Source organism: Somniosus microcephalus, chromosome 17, assembly GCF_052327205.1.
Source record: "Somniosus microcephalus isolate GS21.2 chromosome 17, FLI_Smic_1.0, whole genome shotgun sequence".
Classification (NCBI taxonomy): Eukaryota; Metazoa; Chordata; class Chondrichthyes; order Squaliformes; family Somniosidae; genus Somniosus; species Somniosus microcephalus.
Window position 1 is genome coordinate 60,883,466 of NC_141003.1, and position 22,400 is coordinate 60,905,865.

The 22,400-nt window shown below is 49.1% G+C and overlaps 1 protein-coding gene across 1 annotated transcript in view; it reads right to left on the reverse strand.

Moving 5' to 3' along the window:
- The window catches only part of sbf1 (SET binding factor 1), a 97,305-nt gene that overhangs the window by 47,474 nt on the left and 27,431 nt on the right, over positions 1-22,400 (reverse strand). The window contains exons 8-20 of the mRNA XM_086010941.1: positions 19,664-19,792; positions 19,016-19,114; positions 18,351-18,555; positions 17,139-17,251; positions 15,588-15,737; positions 14,027-14,095; positions 13,226-13,384; positions 11,447-11,706; positions 10,979-11,151; positions 10,359-10,432; positions 7,747-7,942; positions 6,213-6,340; positions 3,313-3,488 (exon numbers count right to left, since the gene is read on the reverse strand). Coding sequence (XP_085867067.1) covers positions 3,313-3,488; positions 6,213-6,340; positions 7,747-7,942; positions 10,359-10,432; positions 10,979-11,151; positions 11,447-11,706; positions 13,226-13,384; positions 14,027-14,095; positions 15,588-15,737; positions 17,139-17,251; positions 18,351-18,555; positions 19,016-19,114; positions 19,664-19,792 — 1,931 coding nt within the window. The remainder of the gene's footprint in view (positions 1-3,312; positions 3,489-6,212; positions 6,341-7,746; positions 7,943-10,358; positions 10,433-10,978; positions 11,152-11,446; positions 11,707-13,225; positions 13,385-14,026; positions 14,096-15,587; positions 15,738-17,138; positions 17,252-18,350; positions 18,556-19,015; positions 19,115-19,663; positions 19,793-22,400) is intronic.

The following is a 22,400-nucleotide window of genomic DNA, read 5'->3' on the forward strand; positions in this document are numbered from 1 at the left end:
GGGGGACGGACGGAGAGGGAGGGGGACGGACGGAGAGGGAGGGGGACGGACGGAGAGGGAGGGGGACGGACGGAGAGGGAGGGGGACGGACGGAGAGGGAGGGGGACGGACGGAGAGGGAGGGGGACGGACGGAGAGGGAGGGGGACAGAGAGGGATGGGCGAGTGTACAGGCGGGCGTGTGTAGTCCATTCACGGGGACTGAGCTGTGGCCGACACAGTGGAACAATACAGCAGATGTACAATGGCTGCTGGAAGGAGGCTGACGCAAATAATTTTTAGGGCCCCAGTGAAATTTTTTTTTTTTTACATTCAGAAAATTGTTTAAAGCCGAAAAAAATACAGGAAAGTGTTGTTGACTGTCCCGCGGTAAGTTCCAGTTAAATTTTGCTCGGTGTTGTCCCCTTTTTGAAAGAGTCTATCAGGGTTATTTATATCATGTTATGAAAGAGGGACGAAAGTTTATGCCCCTGTTTGTACCTCAGAGTCTGAGAGAGGCAGAGACAGAGGCAGCAGGGAACGGCAGCAGAAAAAGAGGCGACTTCTCCAAAACAGATCCCAACTCATCACCAAGGCTGGGGATAGATAACCTCACTGTCTTCTTTGGAAGTTTAACAACTTTCTTATTTGAACTCCTTTTGGAATTAGCGTTTATTTTATTATTTTTTGTTGTATGTTTAACGACAGCGTTGAAGAGGGATAGAAAAACGTGGAGCAGCTTCTTCTGTCAAAGCTGCAATGAGACTTGAAAGAATTTCAAGATTTTTAATGAACTTTTCACAAAAAATGTTAAAACCTCCCCACCCCCCCATAGTTTCGATTTTGGAAGAAACAAGCAAAAATCAATTTTCCCCTCATCTAAACAAGTTTCAACCAGGTCTTGAAGTCCAAATGCTTTTCAAGAGGCTCTGAATTGCTTAAAACATTTTAAAATTGAAATTTCTCAATATTTGATTTTGAGCGAACAATGGAAGTGAGTAGCTTTACACAAACAAGCGGCTGAGGAGAGGGAGGATTTGTAGGAGTTACATATGACTTTTTATTGATTTTTAAAAAAATATTAAGATGTTTAGGAAGAGAACCAAAAAAGGGGAAAAACACAAACCATTTTATTTTGTCTGTCGTTCTATAGGCTTAACGAGTCCTAGGAACAATGTAAATATAGAATTCTTCTTATATGTTTAGTGGAGTGTTAAGAGTAACAAGAGTTATGTAATGTATAAAAATTGCAGGAAGCTACCTTTAGAAGAAACTATTATTTGTTTATTGAGAAAGACACAGAAAATACTTCGATTAAACTGATAATGTACAATTTCGATTTGGTATAAATGTTTGAAATAGGAGATTAAAAATTGAGTACTCACTATTTAATTGTGAAGTACCTAAAATAATTCAACACTTTGTGATAAGAGCAGGGATTAATATTGTGGAGAATGTTTGAGAGAAAAACATTAGAAGCAAAATTTGTAAATTAACATCTTTACGTCACCATATTAGTAAACATTTTCAAGTCAGTCTGGTTGGTTCTCCTGTCCTGGAGGAATGATGAATGTTTATTTCTGTTGGGGACGGGACTGGACCAGCTTTTCCTGCTTTTTGTTTTTAATTCAGTGAGGCAAATTGTTTGTGTGTTTTTCTGCACTTGTGAATAAGTGCTGCGTTTCTGACATGGTCCATGGGGGGGGGGGGGGGGGGGTGCTGGTTCAAGAAGACCACGTTTATTAATGGGAGTGATTGAAGTTGAAAATACGGATACCCGTTCTTGTTCAATTATTTGGAAGTACAGCACGTCAGCGCCATGGGAAAGCCGCTGATTATGCAGCCATTGCTACAGTGACATGAGGGATGAGCTAATACGTTGAAAACTTTTAAATGAATACTAATAGCATGAATAGATATGCCTCTTTCAGCTCACCGTGGGATTTTGGATTGTTTGTTGATGCATAACCTTGTAACTGAGTGACGTTTCTGAAGTATTAATGCATTATTATGCAGTTCTTTTATATCCCAGTCATTTCTGACAAGTATTTTGTTTAAATAGACCTTGTACATGACGAAGATTGACAGCTCTGTCTTGCTGCAGACTAAAAACGGCAGATGCGAGGTCATGGATCTGCCAGGAGCTAGAGAGTGTGTGACGGAACATGCTTTACCGTTCAGTAATTTATCAGAAGTCAGCCTAAAATTGAAAGCACACCAATCGGGTGAGAGTGTACAGTGAAGGTCTGAGCAGCACACACCTGACGGGAGCACACCCCTGGTGACCTGCACCATGGGGCTTTGGCCCTTCCCCTTTGCTGATGCGTGAGGGTTATATCCGGCTGTCAGTAGCCGTGTAAGCGAGTCCTTTTTATTTTCCCCACAGGTAAACACAAGGACAAAAATTTTAAATGAGGCGTGGGGACGGGACTGGACCAGGTTTTTTTGGGGGAGGGGGTGTGACAGATGGGAGGGGTACGACGACGGGGGGGGGGGGGGGGGGAGAGACAACAGGAGGGGGACGGAGAAGGGGAAAGAGAGGGGGGGGGGAGACAGAAAGGGGGGAATGGACAGGGGAGAGACAACGACTGGCGGTCGGACGGACGGGGGAGAAGGGAAACGAAAGGGGAAAGGGTGCGGGCAGAAAGAGCGTGTTTGTGAGTGTGCAGACACCAGGCTCAGTTGTGAACAATGTACCCTCTAATTATTTTTCGTGCATGGTCCCTTTAACTGGCTGCGCGGCCCATACAATTGCAGGGTTTCTTCCATGTAAAAGCCAGTGAGCGGTTTGTGCGGGACCCCACTAAGCTTCACAGCTGCTGGAGAACATTAACTGTGATGCCCCCAACACACAGTTTAGACTCAAGGCTAAAGAATGCACACTATAGGTACGAAAAGACACCTATAGAACGGTGACCCAGCAAGCAGTCAGTTCCTTCAGGATAGGAGGGGATAAAAGAAATAAAACTGGCAGGCAAAATTGATAAAAGAATCGCACACATTAAATTATTGGGCTCCAAGTCGGAGTGAAACCGCACCCCTATACTTTGCTGCAGGGCAGGAGTGGCAGTGTTTCTCTCTCCATGTTACGCACCATTCACCCTCACCAGCCAGCACAGGCGGGGACCCTGTTGCCAGGGGTCTGACTGGGTGTCAGTGGATGTAGAGCAGGTGATGAGCCCATCGATCTCCAGGTGCCAACATTTGAAATCTGAGCGCGTTAAACCTGGTGGCACGCCGCACCGAAGCACAATGGGCAGGACCGCATCCCTGCTATTTAAAGCTGCCCTGCTAACCTGTGTCTGTAAGTGTTCCCGCACACCTCCCCAGCTCACCTCAGCGATGGGTTCTTCTCCTTCTGCTTGGGCTCCACGGCTTGTTTAGGCGACTGGCCTACAGTGAATGCAAAGGTGCTGTGCACGTACTGTGGGTATCTCAGCTTGTGGATGTGCTTCCGAAATATTTCCACCATCTCAGATGCCACCTCTGCATCGAAGGTGATCTTCATCAACTGTTGAGAAGTGAAAAGCAATATGTCTTGGGATTTATTTTGTCTGGAATGAGACACAACACCCGGAGGGTGTGGGATAACCCCTGCTGAGGGGCTTCTCTAGAAATAATCCAAACTGTTTTTACGGTTCTTAAGTACCTCGATGACGTGGCTCAGTGTCTACAGTGGAGTGCTGGGAGGAAGCCAGCTGTTTTGGCAAGTAGCTAAATACAAGACTCCTTCCTTGTAATTTTCTAATTGCACCTCCTTGCAGCACGCACCATTGCGAGTCATGGGGGCAGGTGATTGGCTCACCCGCCCCGACCGATTCTGGACACAAGCTGTGAGGAGACAAGCTCTCTCTGAAGGTTTATCTCTTGAGGGGGCGCATCAAAAAGAGAGTTCAATGGACAAATAAATTAAAACCAAACAAACTTCAAATGGAGGTAACAGATAAATTTAGGGAAAACAGTACTGAAGGAAATCATTGGGAACATAAAAACTGACTGTAAAAGCTTTTATAGATATGTGAAGAGAAAAAGATTAGTGAAGTCAAGCATAGGTCCCTTGCAGTCAGAGTCAGGGGAATTTATAATGGGGAACAAAGAAATGGAAGACCAATGCTTTGGTTCTGTCTTCACGAAGGAGGACACAAAAAACCTCCCAGAGATGTCGGGGAACATAGGGTCTAATGAGAGAGGGGAACTGAAAGAAATCAGTATTTGTAGGGAAATGGTGTTAAGGAAATTGACGGGATTGAAGGCCGATAAATCCCCAGGGCCTGATAATCTACATCCTAGGGTACTTAAGGAAGTGGCCCTAGAAATAGTAGATGCATTGCTGGTCATCTTCCAAAATTCAATAGACTCTGGAACAGTTCCCATGGATTGGAGGGGAGCTAATGTTACCCCACTATTCAAAAAAGGTGGTGGAGAAAAGGCGGGGAATTATAGACCGGTAAGCTTGACATCGGTAGTGGGGAAAATGCTAGAGTCCATTATAAAAGATGTAATAGCAGAACACTTGGGAAACAGTGACAGGATCGGACAAAGTCAACATGGATTTACAAAAGATAAATCGTGCTTGACTAATTTACTGGAATTTTTTGAGGATGTAACTCGTAGAATAGATAAGGGAGAACCAGTGGATGTGGTGTATTTGGACTTTCAGAAGGCTTTTGATAAGGTCCCGCATAAGAGATTAGCGTGTAAAGTTAAGGCACATCGGATTGGGGGCAAGGTACTGACTTGGATAAAGAACTGGTTGGCAGACAGGAAGCAAAGAGTTCGAATAAACGGGTCTTTTTCCGAGTGGCAGGCAGTGACTAGTGGGGTACTGCAGGGATCGATCCTAGGACCCCAGCTATTCACAATATATATATAAATGATCCAGACAAGGGAACTAGATGTAATATCTCCAAGTTTGCAGATGACACAAAGCTGGGTGGGTGTGTGTGCTGTGAGGAGGATGCCGAGAAACTCCAGTATGATTTGGACAGGTTGGGTGATTGGGCAGAAGCATGGCAGATGCAGTATAATGTGGATAAATGCGAGGTTATCCACTTTGGTGGCAAAAACAGGAAGGCAGATTATCTGAACGGCAATAGATTGGGAGAAGGGGAAGTGCAACAAGACCTGGGTGTCCTTGTGCACCAGTCGCTGAAGGTAAGCATGCAGGTGCAGCAGGCGGTTAAGGCGGCAAATGGTATGTTGGCCTTCGTAGCGAGGGGGTTCGAGTACAAGAACAAGGATGTCTTGCTGCAGTTGTACAGGACCTTGGTGAGACCACACCTTGAGTATTCTGTGCAGTTTTGGTCGCCTTATCTGAGGAAGGATGTTCTTGCCATGGAGGGAGTGCAGCGAAGATTCACCAGACTGATACCTGGGATGGCAGGAATGACGTACGAGGAGAGATTGCGTCGATTGGGCTTATACTCGCTGGAGTTTAGAAGAATGAGAGGGGATCTCATTGAAACTTATAAAATTCTAACAGGACTAGACAGACTGGATGCAGGAAGGATGTTCCCGATGGCCGGGGAGTTCAGAACCAGGGGTCACAGTCTAAGGATAAGGGGTAAGCCATTTTGGACAGAGATGGAGGAGGAATTTCTTCACCCAGAGAGTGGTGAACCTGTGGAATTCTCTACCACAGAAGGTCGTTGAGGCCAATTCATTAAATATATTCAAGAAGGAGTTGGATATATTTCTTAAGGCTAAAGGGATCAAGGGATATGGGGAGAAAGCAGGGACCGGGTACTGAATTTGGATGATCAGCCATGATCTCATTGAATGGCGGAGCAGGCTCGAGGGGCCGAATGGCCTACTCCTGCTCCTATCTTCTATGTTTCTATGAAAGTGTGGCGGGGAGGTGAGATGGGAGATTGCTTAAATTAAATTGAGAGAATAGAACAAGGGGCCAAAGGATCAAATCAGTAAAGGACAAATATTAAAGATTTTATTCACAGTGATCAACACATGGAATGGACCCCCAGCAGAGCAGTGGAAACCCTGAAATCCTTTAAGAAACAATTAGATGCCACAAATATGGGGACTTTAGGGTCGTTCTGGATGGATGAAGATGGTCTGAATGGCCTTCCTTATCCATGACTATCTTGTGATAGAATACTCACTCCATGTGTGTTAAACCCCAGACCTCCCAGTTTATGGACACTAACGATTGTAAAGCAGACTCTTCAGGTCAATAAGAGGTCAATGATTGCTGCCCAATGTTCTCCGTGACTCTTACCTGAAAGGTGGAGGAACGCAATTGGAGCCCATCATGGACATCCTGGTCTGTGCGCGGATGCTGGTTAATCTTCTTCTCTTTGGTGAAAGAGGCAACAGGGAACGACCGAATCACAGTCTGTTCCCCAGCTGACACAACATTGAAAGAGAAGATTTACATTACTCCAGAAATACAGGCATACCTTACACTAATCCAGAAACCCAGACACCCCGTACCCGAATCCAGACACCCCGTACCCGAATCCAGACACCCCGTACCCGAATCCAGACACCCCGTACCCGAATCCAGACACCCCGTACCCGAATCCAGACACCCCGTACCCGAATCCAGACACCCCGTACCCGAATCCAGACACCCCGTACCCGAATCCAGACACCCCGTACCCGAATCCAGACACCCCGTACCCGAATCCAGACACCCCGTACCCGAATCCAGACACCCCGTACCCGAATCCAGACACCCCGTACCCGAATCCAGACACCCCGTACCCGAATCCAGACACCCCGTACCCGAATCCAGACACCCCGTACCCGAATCCAGACACCCCGTACCCGAATCCAGACACCCCGTACCCGAATCCAGACACCCCGTACCCGAATCCAGACACCCCGTACCCGAATCCAGACACCCCGTACCCGAATCCAGACACCCCGTACCCGAATCCAGACACCCCGTACCCGAATCCAGACACCCCGTACCCGAATCCAGACACCCCGTACCCGAATCCAGACACCCCGTACCCGAATCCAGACACCCCGTACCCGAATCCAGACACCCCGTACCCGAATCCAGACACCCCGTACCCGAATCCAGACACCCCGTACCCGAATCCAGACACCCCGTACCCGAATCCAGACACCCCGTACCCGAATCCAGACACCCCGTACCCGAATCCAGACACCCCGTACCCGAATCCAGACACCCCGTACCCGAATCCAGACACCCCGTACCCGAATCCAGACACCCCGTACCCGAATCCAGACACCCCGTACCCGAATCCAGACACCCCGTACCCGAATCCAGACACCCCGTACCCGAATCCAGACACCCCGTACCCGAATCCAGACACCCCGTACCCGAATCCAGACACCCCGTACCCGAATCCAGACACCCCGTACCCGAATCCAGACACCCCGTACCCGAATCCAGACACCCCGTACCCGAATCCAGACACCCCGTACCCGAATCCAGACACCCCGTACCCGAATCCAGACACCCCGTACCCGAATCCAGACACCCCGTACCCGAATCCAGACACCCCGTACCCGAATCCAGACACCCCGTACCCTAATCCAGACACCCCTTACCCTAATCCAGACACCCCTTACCCGAATCCAGAAATACAGGGGTCCGTTACAATAATCCAGAAATAGAAGTGTCACTACATTAACCCGAACCGGATTAGATACCAGCCTGTAACGCTCTCCTTGGTATCCATTATTCTATATATAAACTCCCTGGACCCCTCGATTAAATTCCAGACTGTAACCCTCATACTTGATGAGCAGTGTCAGGCTTGTCTCCGATTTCTTACCTAGTGTTTCAGTGGGTGCCCCTTTGAAGATGATGCGGTAGCTGGTGACGAAAATGGCGCCTTCTGCTGGGAGGATGCAGGGGCCTCCCAGGGAACCTCCCAGTGATTCCTCCCGTCCATCAGGCATCAGCAACACTCGCAGCCCTTCCATTACCAGCTCCTCCCCAATCAGCAGAGCGGGGCGCAGAAGTTTAGGCTGGAGACAGAACCAAGTGAGAGAGAGAAAAGGAATCAATAACAAAACAAAATTCAATTTGTGACATACAAAGGAGCTGCCTCTAAAGCCCTCAGTCTCACCCTCAATACTCAATTCTAGGTGAAGGGAGAGGTCATTAGAGTTGCAGTGGCAGACATTTAAGGGGATATTTCAAAATACACAGAATATATACATTCCAACAAGAAAGAAAAATTCCAAGGGGTGGACCCACCATCCGTGGTTAACTAAAAAAGTTAAAGATAGTATTAAACTTAAAGAAAAAGCATATAATTGCGCAAAGATGGGTGGCAGGTCAGAAGATTGGACAGAATATAAAAAACAGCAAAGAATGACTAAAAGATTAATAAGGAGAGAAAAATTAGAGTATGAGAGGAAGCTAGCTAGAAATATAAAAACAGATAGTAAGAGTTTCTATAGATATTTGGAAAAGAAAAGAATAAACAAAGTGAGCGTTGGTTCTACAAAAAGTGAGTCTGGGGAATTAATAATGGAAAATAAGGAGATGGCAGTTGAATTGAACATCGGTCTTCACTATAGAGGATACAAGTAACATCCCAGAAATAGCTGTAAATCAGGAAATGGAAGGGAGGGAGGAACTCAAGAAAATTATAAATCACCAGGGAGGTGGTACTGGGCAAATTGTTGGAGCTGCGGGCTGACAAGTTCCCGGGTCCTGATGGACTTCATCCTAGGGTCTTAGAAGTGGCTAGTGAGATGGTTGATGCGTTGGTTTTAATTTTCCAAAATTCCCTAGATTCGGGGAAGGTTCCATTAGATTGGAAAATAGCGATTAACTCCTTTATTCAAAAAGGGAGGGAGACAGAAAGCAGGAAAGTAGAGGCCAGTTAGCTTAACATCTGTCATAGGGAAGATGTTAGAAGCTATTATTAAAGGTGTTATAGCAGGGCACTTAGAAAAGTTCAAGTAATCAGGCAGAGTCAACATGGTTTTGTGAAAGGGAAATCATGCTTAACCAATTTGTTGGAGTTCTTTGAGGAAGTAACATGTGCTGTGGATAAAGGGGAACCGGTGGATGTACTGTACTTATTCCAGAAGGCATTTGATAAGGTGCCACATCAAAGGTTATTGCGGAAAATAAAAGCTCATGGTGTAGAGGGTAACATATTGGCATGGATAGAAGATTGATGAGCTAACAGGAAACGGAGAGTAGGCAAAAATGGGTCATTTTCTGATTGGCAAGATGTAACGAGTGGTGTGTCACAGGGATCAGTGCTGGGGCCTCAACTTTTTACAATTTATATAAATGACTTGGATGAAGGGACCAAAGGGATGAAGGGACCAAAGGTATGGTTGCTAAATTTGCTGATGACACAAAGATAGGTAGGAAAGTAAATTGTGAAGAGGACATAAGGAGGCTACAAAGGGATATAGATAGGTTAAGTGAGTGGGCAAAGATCTGGCAAATGGAGTATAATGTGGGAAAATGTGAAGTTGTTCATTTTGGCAGGAAGAATAAAAAATAAGCATATTATCTAAATGGTGAGAGATTGCAGTGCTCCGAGATGCAGAGGGATCTGGGTGTCCTAGTGCATGAATTGCAAAAGGTTACTATGCAGGTACAGCAAGTAATTAGGAAAGCTAATACTGTAGAATGTTATCGTTTATTGCGAGGGGAATTGAAGACAAAAGTAGGGAGGTTATGCTTCAGTTATACAGGGCATGGGTGAGACCACATCTGGAGCACTGTGTACAGTATTGGTCTCCTTATTTAAGGAAGGATGTAAATGCATTGGAAGCAGTTCAGAGAAGGTTTACTAGACTAATACCTGGAATGGGTGGGTTGTCTTATGAGGAAAGGTTGGACAGGCTAGGCTTGTGAGTAAGAGGTGACATATAAGATCCTGAGGGGTCTGGACAGGGTGGATGTGGAGAGGATGTTTCCTCTTGTGGGAGAATCTAGAACTAGGGGTCACTGTTTAAAAATAAGGGGTCGCATTTAAGACAGAGATGGGGAGAAATTTTTTCTCAGAGGGTCGTGAGTCTTTGAAACTCCCCTCCTCAGAGGGCGGTGGAAGCAGAGTCTTTGAATATTTTTAAGGCAGAGGTAGATAGATTCTTGGTAAGCAAGGGGGTGAAAAGTTATCGGGGGTAGGCGGGAATGTGGAGTAACCGGATCAACCATGATCTTATTGAATGGCAGAGCAGGCTCGAAGGGCCGAGTGGCCTACTCCTGCTCCTAATTCGTATGTTCGTATGTACAGCATTTCAAGGCACATCATCTGTAGAAATATTATGAATTTCTCCTCAATTCTGATCTGTAATATTTCACAGTAGGAATTACTTGGTATGAACTTTGCCAAAAGTAGAACCTGTAATGATTGGTACATGTATAGAGAGAGACAGGCAGCTCACCATGAACTGAGAATACGCTCACCTTCTGAATGGGAGGCAGGCATCTGCTTTCTCGATGAACAGCGTCCAATGTCTCGATGTGCATCTGCACAATGTCTGCAGAACAATAAACATAAAAACATATTGGAACATAAAATCTGAAGTAAAGAACAATCATCCAGCACATTAGATCAAGGGGTGGGATGGGACGGATAGACAAAGACTGATTCCACTGGTTGAGGGGTCTGGAACAAAGCAACACGGACATCAGATTTAGGACAGATAGCAGGACAAACTACTTTTTTGTACACTAAGGGTTGTGAGGCTATAAAATGTACAACCAGAGTTACTGACAAAAGCAGAGACCAGGTCAATATTTAAGAATAAGTTAGATTCAGAGTAAAGCTCCATCTACACTGTCCCATCAAACACTCCCAGGCCAGGTACAGCACAGGTTAGATACAGAATAAAACTCCCACTACAATGTCCCATCAAACAGTTTATCGCTAGATGGGGATGCTCCATTGCTGGACGGGGACAGTTTCGTTCTGGATAAAGTGGGAACGTTAGTGACTGTATTTAGGCGGCTAAGCAGCACCCATGGTCCTGAGCCCTCTCCACAGGGAGGCTGTGGAATGTCCCAGACAGGAGATGTCAGCTTACCTGGTAAATTGGCATGAAGTGCTTTCAAGTGGTCATTACTGACGCCACTCTCTGTGCATACTTTATCCACAAATCTGTTGATGAATCGAACCACCGAGTTTGCCACATCAGAAGTCTCCGCATCCTCAAACCCACTTTCAGTATCGTAACTCTCGGCCACACTGCCTGCAATACTGTAGGACGGAGAGGGTCAATCACGGCAGAGCATGGAATCCCGCGACAGCATCTCAGATCAGCGATTACAGTTAGAAAACAGGATCACCCAACACAAGCTAATGTGACCCAGAGATCATAGACCAGTTGGTAAATCTGGAGCAGAACACTTCAGGGATTTCACTGTCTGTGAGTGACCACCAGCACAGGCTGCGGTTTCACTGTCTTTATGAGTGACCGTTAGCATAGGCTGGGGTTTCACTGTCAGTGAGTGACCACCAGAAAAAAATGATAGTGAGTGACAGTGGTCCTGACCTGTTTGTTACAAAGCTGTTGCTGACACTCTCCATGTCTCCAATGGCTGTAGAGCGAAGCATGCGATTCTTGCTGGTGTCGAGTGGCAGGAGCAGGTAGGTGAGGCGATTCCCATAGTGAATGGCCTGACTGTACACTGTACTCTCCTCTTTATCAATCAGTTCTTGCTGCTTCTCTTTGCTGTGGGTTGGCCACATGCGTAACTGTTCTGCTGCCACTTCCAGTGCTGATCTCGGCTGCTTCTCGACACTGACACAACCCTTCAAAAAGTACAAAAGGCTGAATGCTCACAACACCAGTCTGCAATCTTTCACCATCTAAACACATTACACATTTAAACAACTACACAGCTCTTTCCCTGCGGTTAACATCCTTCCTCTTGTGTCGGGGTTTCATTGTCTCTCCGTTAGCACAGGCTGGGGTTTCACTGTCTGTGAGTGACCACTAGCACAGGCTGGGGTTTCATTGTCTGTGAGTGACCATTAGCACAGGCTGGGGTTTCACTGTCTGTGAGTGACCACTAGCACAGGCTGGGGTTTCACTATCTGTGAGTGACCACTAGCACAGGCTGGGGTTTCACTGTCTCTCTGTGAGTGACCACTAGCACAGGCTGGGGTTTCACTGTGTCTGTGAGTGACCACGAGCACAGGCTGGGGTTTCACTGTCTGTGAGTGACCACGAGCACAGGCTGGGGTTTCACTGTCTCTCTGTGAGTGACCACTAGCACAGGCTGGGGTTTCACTGTCTCTCTGTGAGTGACCACGGGCACAGGCTGGGGTTTCACTGTCTCTCTGTGAGTGACCACGAGCACAGGCTGGGGTTTCACTGTCTGTGAGTAACCACAGGCACAGACTGGGGTTTCACTGTGTCTGTGAGTGACCACTAGCACAGGCTGGGGTTACACTGTCTCTCTGTGAGTGACCACTAGCACAGGCTGGGGTTTCACTGTCTCTCTGTGAGTGACCACGAGCACAGGCTGGGGTTTCACTGTCTCTCTGTGAGTGACCACGAGCACAGGCTAGGGTTACACTGTCTCTCTGTGAGTGACCACTAGCACAGGCTGGGGTTTCACTGACTTTCTGTGAGTGACCACTAGCACAGGCTGGGGTTTCACTGTCTCTCTGTGAGTGACCACGAGCACAGGCTGGGGTTTCACTGTCTGTGAGTAACCACAGGCACAGACTGGGGTTTCACTGTGTCTGTGAGTGACCACTAGCACAGGCTAGGGTTACACTGTCTCTCTGTGAGTGACCACTAGCACAGGCTAGGGTTACACTGTCTCTCTGTGAGTGACCACTAGCACAGGCTGGGGTTTCACTGACTTTCTGTGAGCGACTGCTCTCTGGCAATGAGCTGAACATGAATAACATGAAGCCCGGTATTTGGCTAAGGAGCTAGTGATTAAGCTGAATAAAGACAAGTTTTATAAAGAGGGTTACAGCATAGAATCACGGGGATAACACAAAGTCCGTCAAAGCCCTGGTTAGGCTCCATTTAGTAAAGCGGTCAGTAAAACGGTCACAGCGAGCATTATTCGGAGAATGGTGATCAGCGATTCTCCGGCTGGCCTCAGGGACCATCGGGGACTCCCCCACTCAGTTATCATTGGGCCCCTCCCCTCCCACTCAGTGACCATTGGGGACTCGCACCAACCGCACCTCCCCCCCCCACCCCACCCTCAGTGACCATTGGAGACCACACACCTCCCTCCCACCCCACCCCACCACTCAATGGCCATCAGGCCCCCCCTCCCCAACCTGTGACCGGGTCATTACTTACTGTTTCTGAGAGATCATCACTATCGATTTCCAAGTACAATGCTCGGATATGGTTCTGTACATCGGTATAAAACATGGCCTCCCAGAACTGGAGGCTGGTCCACACCAGGTGCTCCTGTACACAGCTGTAAGCGAACTGTGTGATGCCGGAGCCCAGCTTCTGCAAACAGAGGTGTATCTGGTTAAAGTTTGTGTGTAATTATCGGGCCAGTGTTCAGATTGACAGAATTATCAAATCGACAGTTGACACCAACAAACAACTTGCATTTACACAGTGCCTTTAACTGAGTAAAACAGCTAAACTATTGCATACTTTGTTTTCTGGCAGCAAATATAAATGGAACTGCAAATTATTACTGCCAGCAGATCGGAAATGACATCACTGCGCTGTCCTGTGTTTGTGTACAGGTCTCCCTGCGCTGTCCTGTGTTTGTGTACAGGTCTCCCTGCGCTGTCCTGTGTTTGTGTACAGGTCTCCCTGCGCTGTCCTGTGTTTGTGTGCAGGTCTCCCTGCGCTGTCCTGTGTTTGTGTGCAGGTCTCCCTGCGCTGTCCTGTGTTTGTGTGCAGGTCTCCCTGCGCTGTCCTGTGTTTGTGTGCAGGTCTCCCTGCGCTGTCCTGTGTTTGTGTGCAGGTCTCCCTGCGCTGTCCTGTGTTTGTGTGCAGGTCTCCCTGCGCTGTCCTGTGTTTGTGTGTAGGTCGCTCTGTGCTGTCCTGTGTTTGTGTGCAGGTCTCCCTGTGCTGTCCTGTGTTTGTGTACAGGTCGGTCTATGCTGCCCTGCATGTTCCAGAGGATACACTTACTCTGCAAAAGGCTGTAACCAGCGGGAGTAGAGCCGCAGCGACTATATGTTCATCCAACGGCGTGCAATCCTGTAACAATAAAAAACTTAATTCAGGTTACTTACCTTTGCAGCACTAACCTCGCGGCGTCCGCGACCCCCCCCCCCCCGTTTGTATAACATAACTACATTTACAAAACAACACAAGTTGAACATTGAAGCCAAGGTATTAAATTCATCTGACCTGAAAGGAAGAGGAAGGGGAGAGAAAGAGGGAGGGGAAGGAAAGAGGGAGGGGAGGGGAAGGGGAAGGGGAGGGGGAAGAGGAAGAGGAAGGGGAAGGGGAAGAGGAAGGGGAAGGAAAGAGGAAGGGGAAGGAAAGAGGAAGGGGAAGGAAAGAGGAAGGGGAGAGAAAGAGGGAGGGGAAGGAAAGAGGGAGGGGAAGGAAAGAGGGAGGGGAAGGAAAGAGGGAGGGGAAGGAAAGAGGGAGGGGAAGGAAAGAGGGAGGGGAAGGAAAGAGGGAGGGGAGGGGAAGGGGGAAGAGGAAGAGGAAGGGGAAGAGGAAGGGGAAGGAAAGAGGAAGGGGAAGGAAAGAGGAGGGGAAGGAAAGGGGAGGGGAAGGAAAGGGGAGGGGAAGGAAAGGGGAGGGGAAGGAAAGGGGAGGGGAAGGAAAGGGGAGGGGAAGGGGAAGAGGAAGGGGAAGGGGAAGAGGAAGGAAAGAGGAAGGGGAAGAGGAAGGGGAAGAGGAAGGGGAAGAGGAAGAGGAAGGGGAAGAGGATGGGGAAGAGGATGGGGAAGGGAAGGGGAAGGGAAGGAAAGAGGAAGGGGAAGGAAAGAGGAAGGGGAAGGAAAGAGGAAGGGGAAGGAAAGAGGAAGGGGAAGGAAAGAGGAAGGGGAAGGGAAGAGGAAGGGGAAGGGAAGAGGAAGGGGAAGGGAAGAGGAAGGGGAAGGGAAGAGGAAGGGGAAGGAAAGAGGAAGGGGAAGGAAAGAGGAAGGGGAAGGAAAGAGGAAGGGGGAGGAAAGAGGAAGGGGGAGGAAAGAGGAAGGGGGAGGGGAAGGAAAGAGGAAGGGGGAGGGGAAGGAAAGAGGAAGGGGGAGGGGAAGGAAAGAGGAAGGGGGAGGGGAAGGAAAGAGGAAGGGGGAGGGGAAGGAAAGAGGAAGGGGGAGGGGAAGGAAAGAGGAAGGGGGAGGGGAAGGAAAGAGGAAGGGGGAGGGGAAGGAAAGAGGAAGGGGGAGGGGAAGGAAAGAGGAAGGGGGAGGGGAAGGAAAGAGGAAGGGGGAGGGGAAGGAAAGAGGAAGGGGGAGGGGAAGGAAAGAGGAAGGGGGAGGGGAAGGAAAGAGGAAGGGGGAGAGGAAGGGGGAGGGGGAGGGGGAGAGGAAGGGGGAGGGGGAGGGGGAGGGGAAGGGGAAGGAAAGAGGAAGGGGAAGGAAAGAGGAAGGGGAAGGAAAGAGGAAGGGGAAGGGAAGGGAAGAGGAAGGGAAGGGAAGAGGAAGGGAAGGGAAGAGGAAGGGGAAGGGGAAGGGAGAAAGTTGAAAATCAGCCGCAGGCAGTTGTTTGTGAAGACGACTGGTCACCACAATACCTGCAGTGCACAGTTCATCATTCGGACAACGTAGTCGAACTGCTGGTGATCGAGAACGGCTCTATTTTGCAGAACGTGTGAATTCAGCTCCTGGGTGAAGCACTGTCGAGCAGCACGTCCCTTCAGCGCTCTTAACATGGCAGGCAGCAGCTGTGCGGAGACAACAACAGATTCATAAATATTCCGATAAAAATTCATCATTCATAAATAACACCTGCACTTTAAGCAACTGTTCCCAGCTACAGAGGCAAAACTGCCTCTCCAAGGCATTGCAGAATGAGCTTTCCTCAGAGTCTCTCTTACACATTTTCACCCTCGGTACAGCACAGGTCAGGTACAGAGTAAAGCACCCACTACACTGTCCCATCAAACACTCCCAGGGCAGGTACAGCACGAGTTAGATACAGAGTAAAGCTCCCTCTACACTGTCACAAACACTCCCTGGGGAAGGTACAGCACGGGTTAGATACCGAGTAAAGCTCCCTCTACACTGTCCCATCAAACACTCCCAGGGCAGGTACAGCACGAGTTAGATACAGAGTAAAGCTCCCTCTACACTGTCACATCAAACACTCCCTGGGGAAGGTACAGCATGGGTTAGGTACCGAGTAAAGCTCCCTCTACACTGTCCCATCAAACACTCCCAGGGCAGGGACAGCACGGGTTAGATACAGAGTAAAGCTCCCTCTACACTGTCCCATCAAACACTCCCAGGGCAGGTACAGCACAGGTTAGATACAGAGTAAAGCTCCCTCTACACTGTCCCAACAAACACTCCCATGGCAGGTACAGCACAGGTTAGATACAGAGTAAAGCTCCCTCTACACTGTCCCATCAAACACTCCCAGGGCAGGTACAGCACAGGTTAGATACAGAGTAAAGCTCCCTCTACACTGTCCCAACAAACACTCCCAGGGCAGGTACAGCACGGGTTAGATACAGAGTAAAGCTCCCTCTACACTGTCCCAACAAACACTCCCATGGCAGGTACAGCACAGGTTAGATACAGAGTAAAGCTCCCTCTACACTGTTCCATCAAACACTCCCATGGCAGGTACAGCACAGGTTAGATACAGAGTAAAGCTCCCTCTACACTGTTCCATCAAACACTCCCATGGCAGGTACAGCACGGGTTAGATACAGAGTAAAGCTCCCTCTACACTGTCCCATCAAACACTCCCGTGGCAGGTACAGCACAGGTTAGATACAGAGTAAAGCTCCCTCTACACTGTCCCATCAAACACTCCCAGGGCAGGTACAGCACGGGTTAGATAGAGAGTAAAGCTCCCTCTACACTGTCACATGAATGTACTTCAGCCACAAATCTCTCAGGGCACCTTGTGATTCCCCAGTGTGACATTTTTCCATTGGTTTCACCAGCTGTTCCACTGTCTATGCGTGAGATCACTCATTTTCTGGCAGAAGGTGCAAATGAGGGGCCGTGTTCTGTATGGGCGCCAAGCACAGTAACAACCAAGAATCATTAGGCACCACAACATGGTTAATTATTAGACAAGGTGAAGCACAATTAGTAACAGAATATAAATCTACCTTTTTGGCTTCTAACATTTTGTTCTCAAATATGTAGGCAATGCAATTCCTGACGACCTCTAACCTTCGGGCACTATTGGCGAGGACAATACCATTTCGATCGATGATGGTAGCTTTAAAAAAGAAAAAATCTTTAAGGAACTGTTCAGTCAAATGAGCTTCTACCAGCATTCCCCCTGCCTTCTCGCCCCTTGCCCACCCTCCCCATGTCCGCTGTCTCGCCCCTCACCCTCTCTCCTGCCCTTTCACCACTCCCCCCGTCCCATTTTATGGCTTTATCTACCGACAATCTCACTTTCAGGATATTCAGTATTTGAATTCCCCAGGTCTCCCTGTTCATTCACACCTTCCAGTGTCTCTCCATTGAGTGTATCTCCCATTCCTTCTGGTTCCTCCCAAAATGTTTTAGCTCTCATTATCCACATTAGACTGCCTCTGCCTGCCCATTCCGCTAACCTGTCCCCCCAAATCTTCGACAGTTTTCTCGCAGTTTGCCAAACCTCTCCCTTTTGCACCCTCAGCAAATGTCAATGCAGGAAACTCTCGTTTAAACAGCACCTAAATATCCGGAATTCTCTATTAACCGGCAAAATTAAGGAGTAGGTTCAGGTAAGTTTTGCTGTATATTAGTGGCCATGTAACCGGGGTTCCTGCACCTGTGGCCGTGTAACCGGGACTCCTGGATCTGTGGCCATGTAACTGGGACTCCTGCACAAGTGGCCATGTAACTGGGGTTCCTGCACCTGTGGCTGTGTAACCGGGACTCCTGCACCTGTGGCCGTGTAACAGGGACTCCTGCACCTGTGGCCGTGTAACAGGGACTCCTGCACAAGTGGCCGTGTAACAGGGACTCCTGCACAAGTGGCCGTGTAACCGGGGCTCCTGCACCTGTGGCCGTGTAACAGGGACTCCTGCACCTGTGGCCGTGTAACAGGGACTCCTGCACAAGTGGCCGTGTAACCGGGGCTCCTGCACCTGTGGCTGTGTAACAGGGACTCCTGCACCTGTGGCCGTGTAATGGGGCTCTCGTACCTTGGTAGATATACATCTCCATTATCCGGAATTTTTAATCAACCGGCACCATCCCGGTCCCGTAGGTGCCGGATACCAAAGAGTTTCCTGTATTGTGCTCGCTGTGCCCAAAATCATCTGTATACAGACGCCAAGAACAGCGGTAGGGCCAGCGCTAGCCAAGCTCCCTAGCACACTCACCGCTTGGAGGTCCCATGGGCACCATGCATTTCATCTCAGCTTTAACCGCAGGCGGGGCATTCTTCAGTTTGGCAGTGGCCTGGTCGATGATCCACTGCACTGTGCCCTCATCCAGGTGAGGGAAGGTGCTGTGCTGTAACCGCAGGTGGGAGCCCTCGGTTGGTTTCTGTATTTTGTGCATTGCGACTGCTGGGTAAGGGTTCTCCTGTTCGAAGGACAGAGATGAGATGATGACCTGAGGATTCCTCAGCTGGTAGCACTCGCACTTATTACTCCAGCTCACACGTACTCTGAATCTCACACATGAAAGCAAAACAAAAAGGAAAATGTGCAGGCTGCTGAATTCTGCAGCTCCCCATCTACTTTGAAACTCAAAAATCTGCAAATGAAACTTCTTTGTCAAGCTCTTAGTGCATCCATTTTTAAATAGTCCTACAGCTAAAAGGATAAACTAAACTTCCTTCCCAACACCCAAAAAATACCAATGAAATCCCAATTTTAAATTACAAAGTCCGCATCTGAGCAAGCAAAAAGCTCACAGCTAAACACTGAAATGATCAAATTCCCATCAGCAAGCTCTCTAGATCCTCCCCCATTGGGCACGTCAAGGTATCACATGCCGAGTAGCTGTTATCGAAGCTATCGATTTCTAACTGGGGACGTACATTCCGGTGAAGCCGTTCTGATATTTCCTTCACGTGTTTCAGAGCTCTCTGTGGGTTTCCCTCATCCAATCGTATTCTCTCGATTTCATTAGCAACCAACTGTAAACACAAACAGGAAGCATTTACGGTCATCACCATTCATCAGTCTGAATCTAACAACATCATATACAAGCGGAGCTATGAGTCATGGAGACCAGCGACTGACCCAGGTCGCCCTCTCACACAATAGTGGGAGGTGTCAGGCAGGGTCATCCTCTCGCACTCCCGTGGGGGGGGGGGGGAGATCAGGCAGGGCCGCTCTCACACACTCCAGGAAGGGGGGGGGGGGGGGGGGAAGGTCAGGCAGGGTTGCCCGCCCACGCCTTATAGCCACCTGTTATAGAGGGCAGTGGTTGAGGCCAGGGTGCAGCCCATCTATCAATCTGCTCTCAGCTTGGAGTGGGGCAGTGCAGGGAGTGGGAACAGTAATTAAAATCAGGAACTCCTGCAACCTGTGCTGCTACTGGTGATAAATAATCCGAGAGTCACAGACCCAGCATTAAGACAGTCCCTGTGGTCACTCCCTGACTCCGAGTGTCACAGACCCTGCATTGGACAGGCCTAGCGGTCACACTCTGATTTAAGACTGACAGATCAATCATGGGTTACCTCATCAAACAAGTCACATGGTCGATACGGTGAGCCTCTTTCTGATATAAATCCAGCAAAGGCCATTCCTTCAAGAACTTTGATGAGAAAGTCATCGTCTATCAACCCTCGTTGGGCCAAAAAGGCCACCTGCATGGCACAGAACAACATTCCCCAGTCACAAACAGTCCCATTAAACATCAAGCAGTACCCGAAACAATCCCAACTTTTACCTTCAAGCTGCACAAGTTACTTAGTAATGAATTGTGAAAATTAGAGACAATTCCAAAATAATCACCATCACCACAACCCTCACCGCCATCGACTGCTGTGTTCACTCCCTGCACTGTGATCACTCCTGTCTGTTCATTCCCTGCACTGTGATCACTCCTGTCTGTTCACTCCCTGCACTGTGATCACTCCTGTCTGTTCATTCCCTGCACTGTGTGATCACTCCTGTCTGTTCACTCCCTGCACTGTGATCACTCCTGTCTGTTCACTCCCTGCACTGTGATCACTCCTGTCTGTTCATTCCCTGCACTGTGTGATCACTCCTGTCTATTCACTCCCTGCACTGTGATCACTCCTGTCTGTTCACTCCCTGCACTGTGATCACTCCTGTCTGTTCACTTCCTGCACTGTGATCACTCCTATCTGTTCACTCCCTGCAGAGTGGGCCTTTGGCGTAGCGGTAGCATCCCCGCCGTTGGGCCAGAAGGCGTAGGGTTTCGAACCCCGCTCCAGACAGTCCCGGCAAGTGGAGTCGGAGCTCCGGCTCTAAATGCTGGGTTGACATCCAGCGGGATACTTGCGTCCGTGGGTGTGGGTGCCCCCCCCCCCCCCCCCCCTCGTATGGGTTGTGGGAGCCCGTAAAACCCTCCCGCCATAGGACTAACCGCCCTAATGGTTGGTACGAAGATGGTTACGGTCACGGAAGGAGCATTAATCGCGGCCAGAAATCCTTCCACCACTTCATACAGTTCCCCAAAGGGAACGGTGTGAAGACACGTACGACGACGACTCCCTGCACTGTGTGATCACTCCTGTCTGTTCACTCTCTGCACTGTGTGATCACTCCTGTCTGTTCACTCCCTGCACTGTGTGATCGCTCGTGTCTGTTCACTCCCTGCACGGTGTGATCACTCCTGTCTGTTCACTCCCTGCACGGTGTGATCACTCCTGTCTGTTCACTCCCTGCACTGCGATCACTCCTGCCTGTTCACTCCCTGCACTGTGTGATCACTCCTGTCTGTTCACTTCCTGCACTGTGTGATCACTCCTGTCTGTTCACTCCCTGCACTGTGATCACTCCTGTCTGTTCACTCCCTGCACTGTGTGATCACTCCTGTCTGTTCACTCCCTGCACTGTGATCACTCCTGTCTGTTCACTTCCTGCACTGTGTGATCACTCCTGTCTGTTCACTCCCTGCACTGTGATCACTCCTGTCTGTTCACTCCCTGCACTGTGTGATCACTCCTGTCTGTTCACTCCCTGCACTGTGATCACTCCTGTCTGTTCACTCCCTGCACTGTGTGATCACTCCTGTCTGTTCACTCCCTGCACTGTGATCACTCCTGTCTGTTCACTCCCTGCACTGTGTGATCACTCCGGTCTGTTCACTCCCTGCACTGTGTGATCACTCCTGTCTGTTCACTCCCTGCACTGTGATCACTCCTGTCTGTTCACTCCCTGCACTGTGTGATCACTCCTGTCTGTTCACTCCCTGCACTGTGATCACTCCTGTCTGTTCACTCCCTGCACTGTGTGATCACTCCGGTCTGTTCACTTCCTGCACTGTGTGATCACTCCGGTCTGTTCACTCCCTGCACTGTGTGATCACTCCTGTCTGTTCACTCCCTGCACGGTGTGATCACTCCTGTCTGTTCACTCCCTGCACTGCGATCACTCCTGCCTGTTCACTCCCTGCACTGTGTGATCACTCCTGTCTGCTACTCCTTTGGCACTTTCTCCTCCTTTGAGCATCTCACCTTATTCCGCCCCTCTCACCTCATTTAAAATTCTCATTCCCTACCGCCCACTGAAGTACCATAAAAGCTTTATTACTGATATCTTCACTGCTTTCACTTTCCTCCCTCAACCTCTACACCAAGCGACTTCTCATCCTCGGTGATTTCAACCTCCATCTCAATTCATGTTCTCTCTCCTCAGAGTTCACTAGCCTCCTATCCTCCCTTAATCTCTCCCTCCATGTACACACCGCAACCCATATACACAGCCACCCCTCAACCCTGCCATCTCTCGTGGCCTCGCTATTCCCATCGTGTCAATCGCAGATAAGGCCATCTTTGACCACTTCCTCGTATCGCTCTCCACCCACATCCCCGTCCACCTGCCCCCACCAACCCTACTTCCTTCTGTGTCCGCCCCTGGAGAAAACTCTCTCCCAACTGCACTTACGAGATCCCAACTGTCCAGCCTTTGGCCCTCCATTCACCAGGACATTTCTGCAGCTACCGATCTGCTCAACCACACCCTCACCACCACCTTTGATGCCCTAGTCCCTATTAAAACAATGACTCTCTCTCACCCTGGCCGTTCCCTCTGGTACAGGCCTCATCTTCGCTCCCTTAAGTCCAAGGGGCGCAGACTTGAACGGATACGGCGGACAACTGGTTTAGCCATTCACCGCCAGATCTGGCTGGACCACATAAAGCATTATCGGGTCCTGCTCTTGTCTACCAAAATTTCTCACTATTTCAGAATCATTCTGTAATGCAAAGATAAACCCCGGCTTCT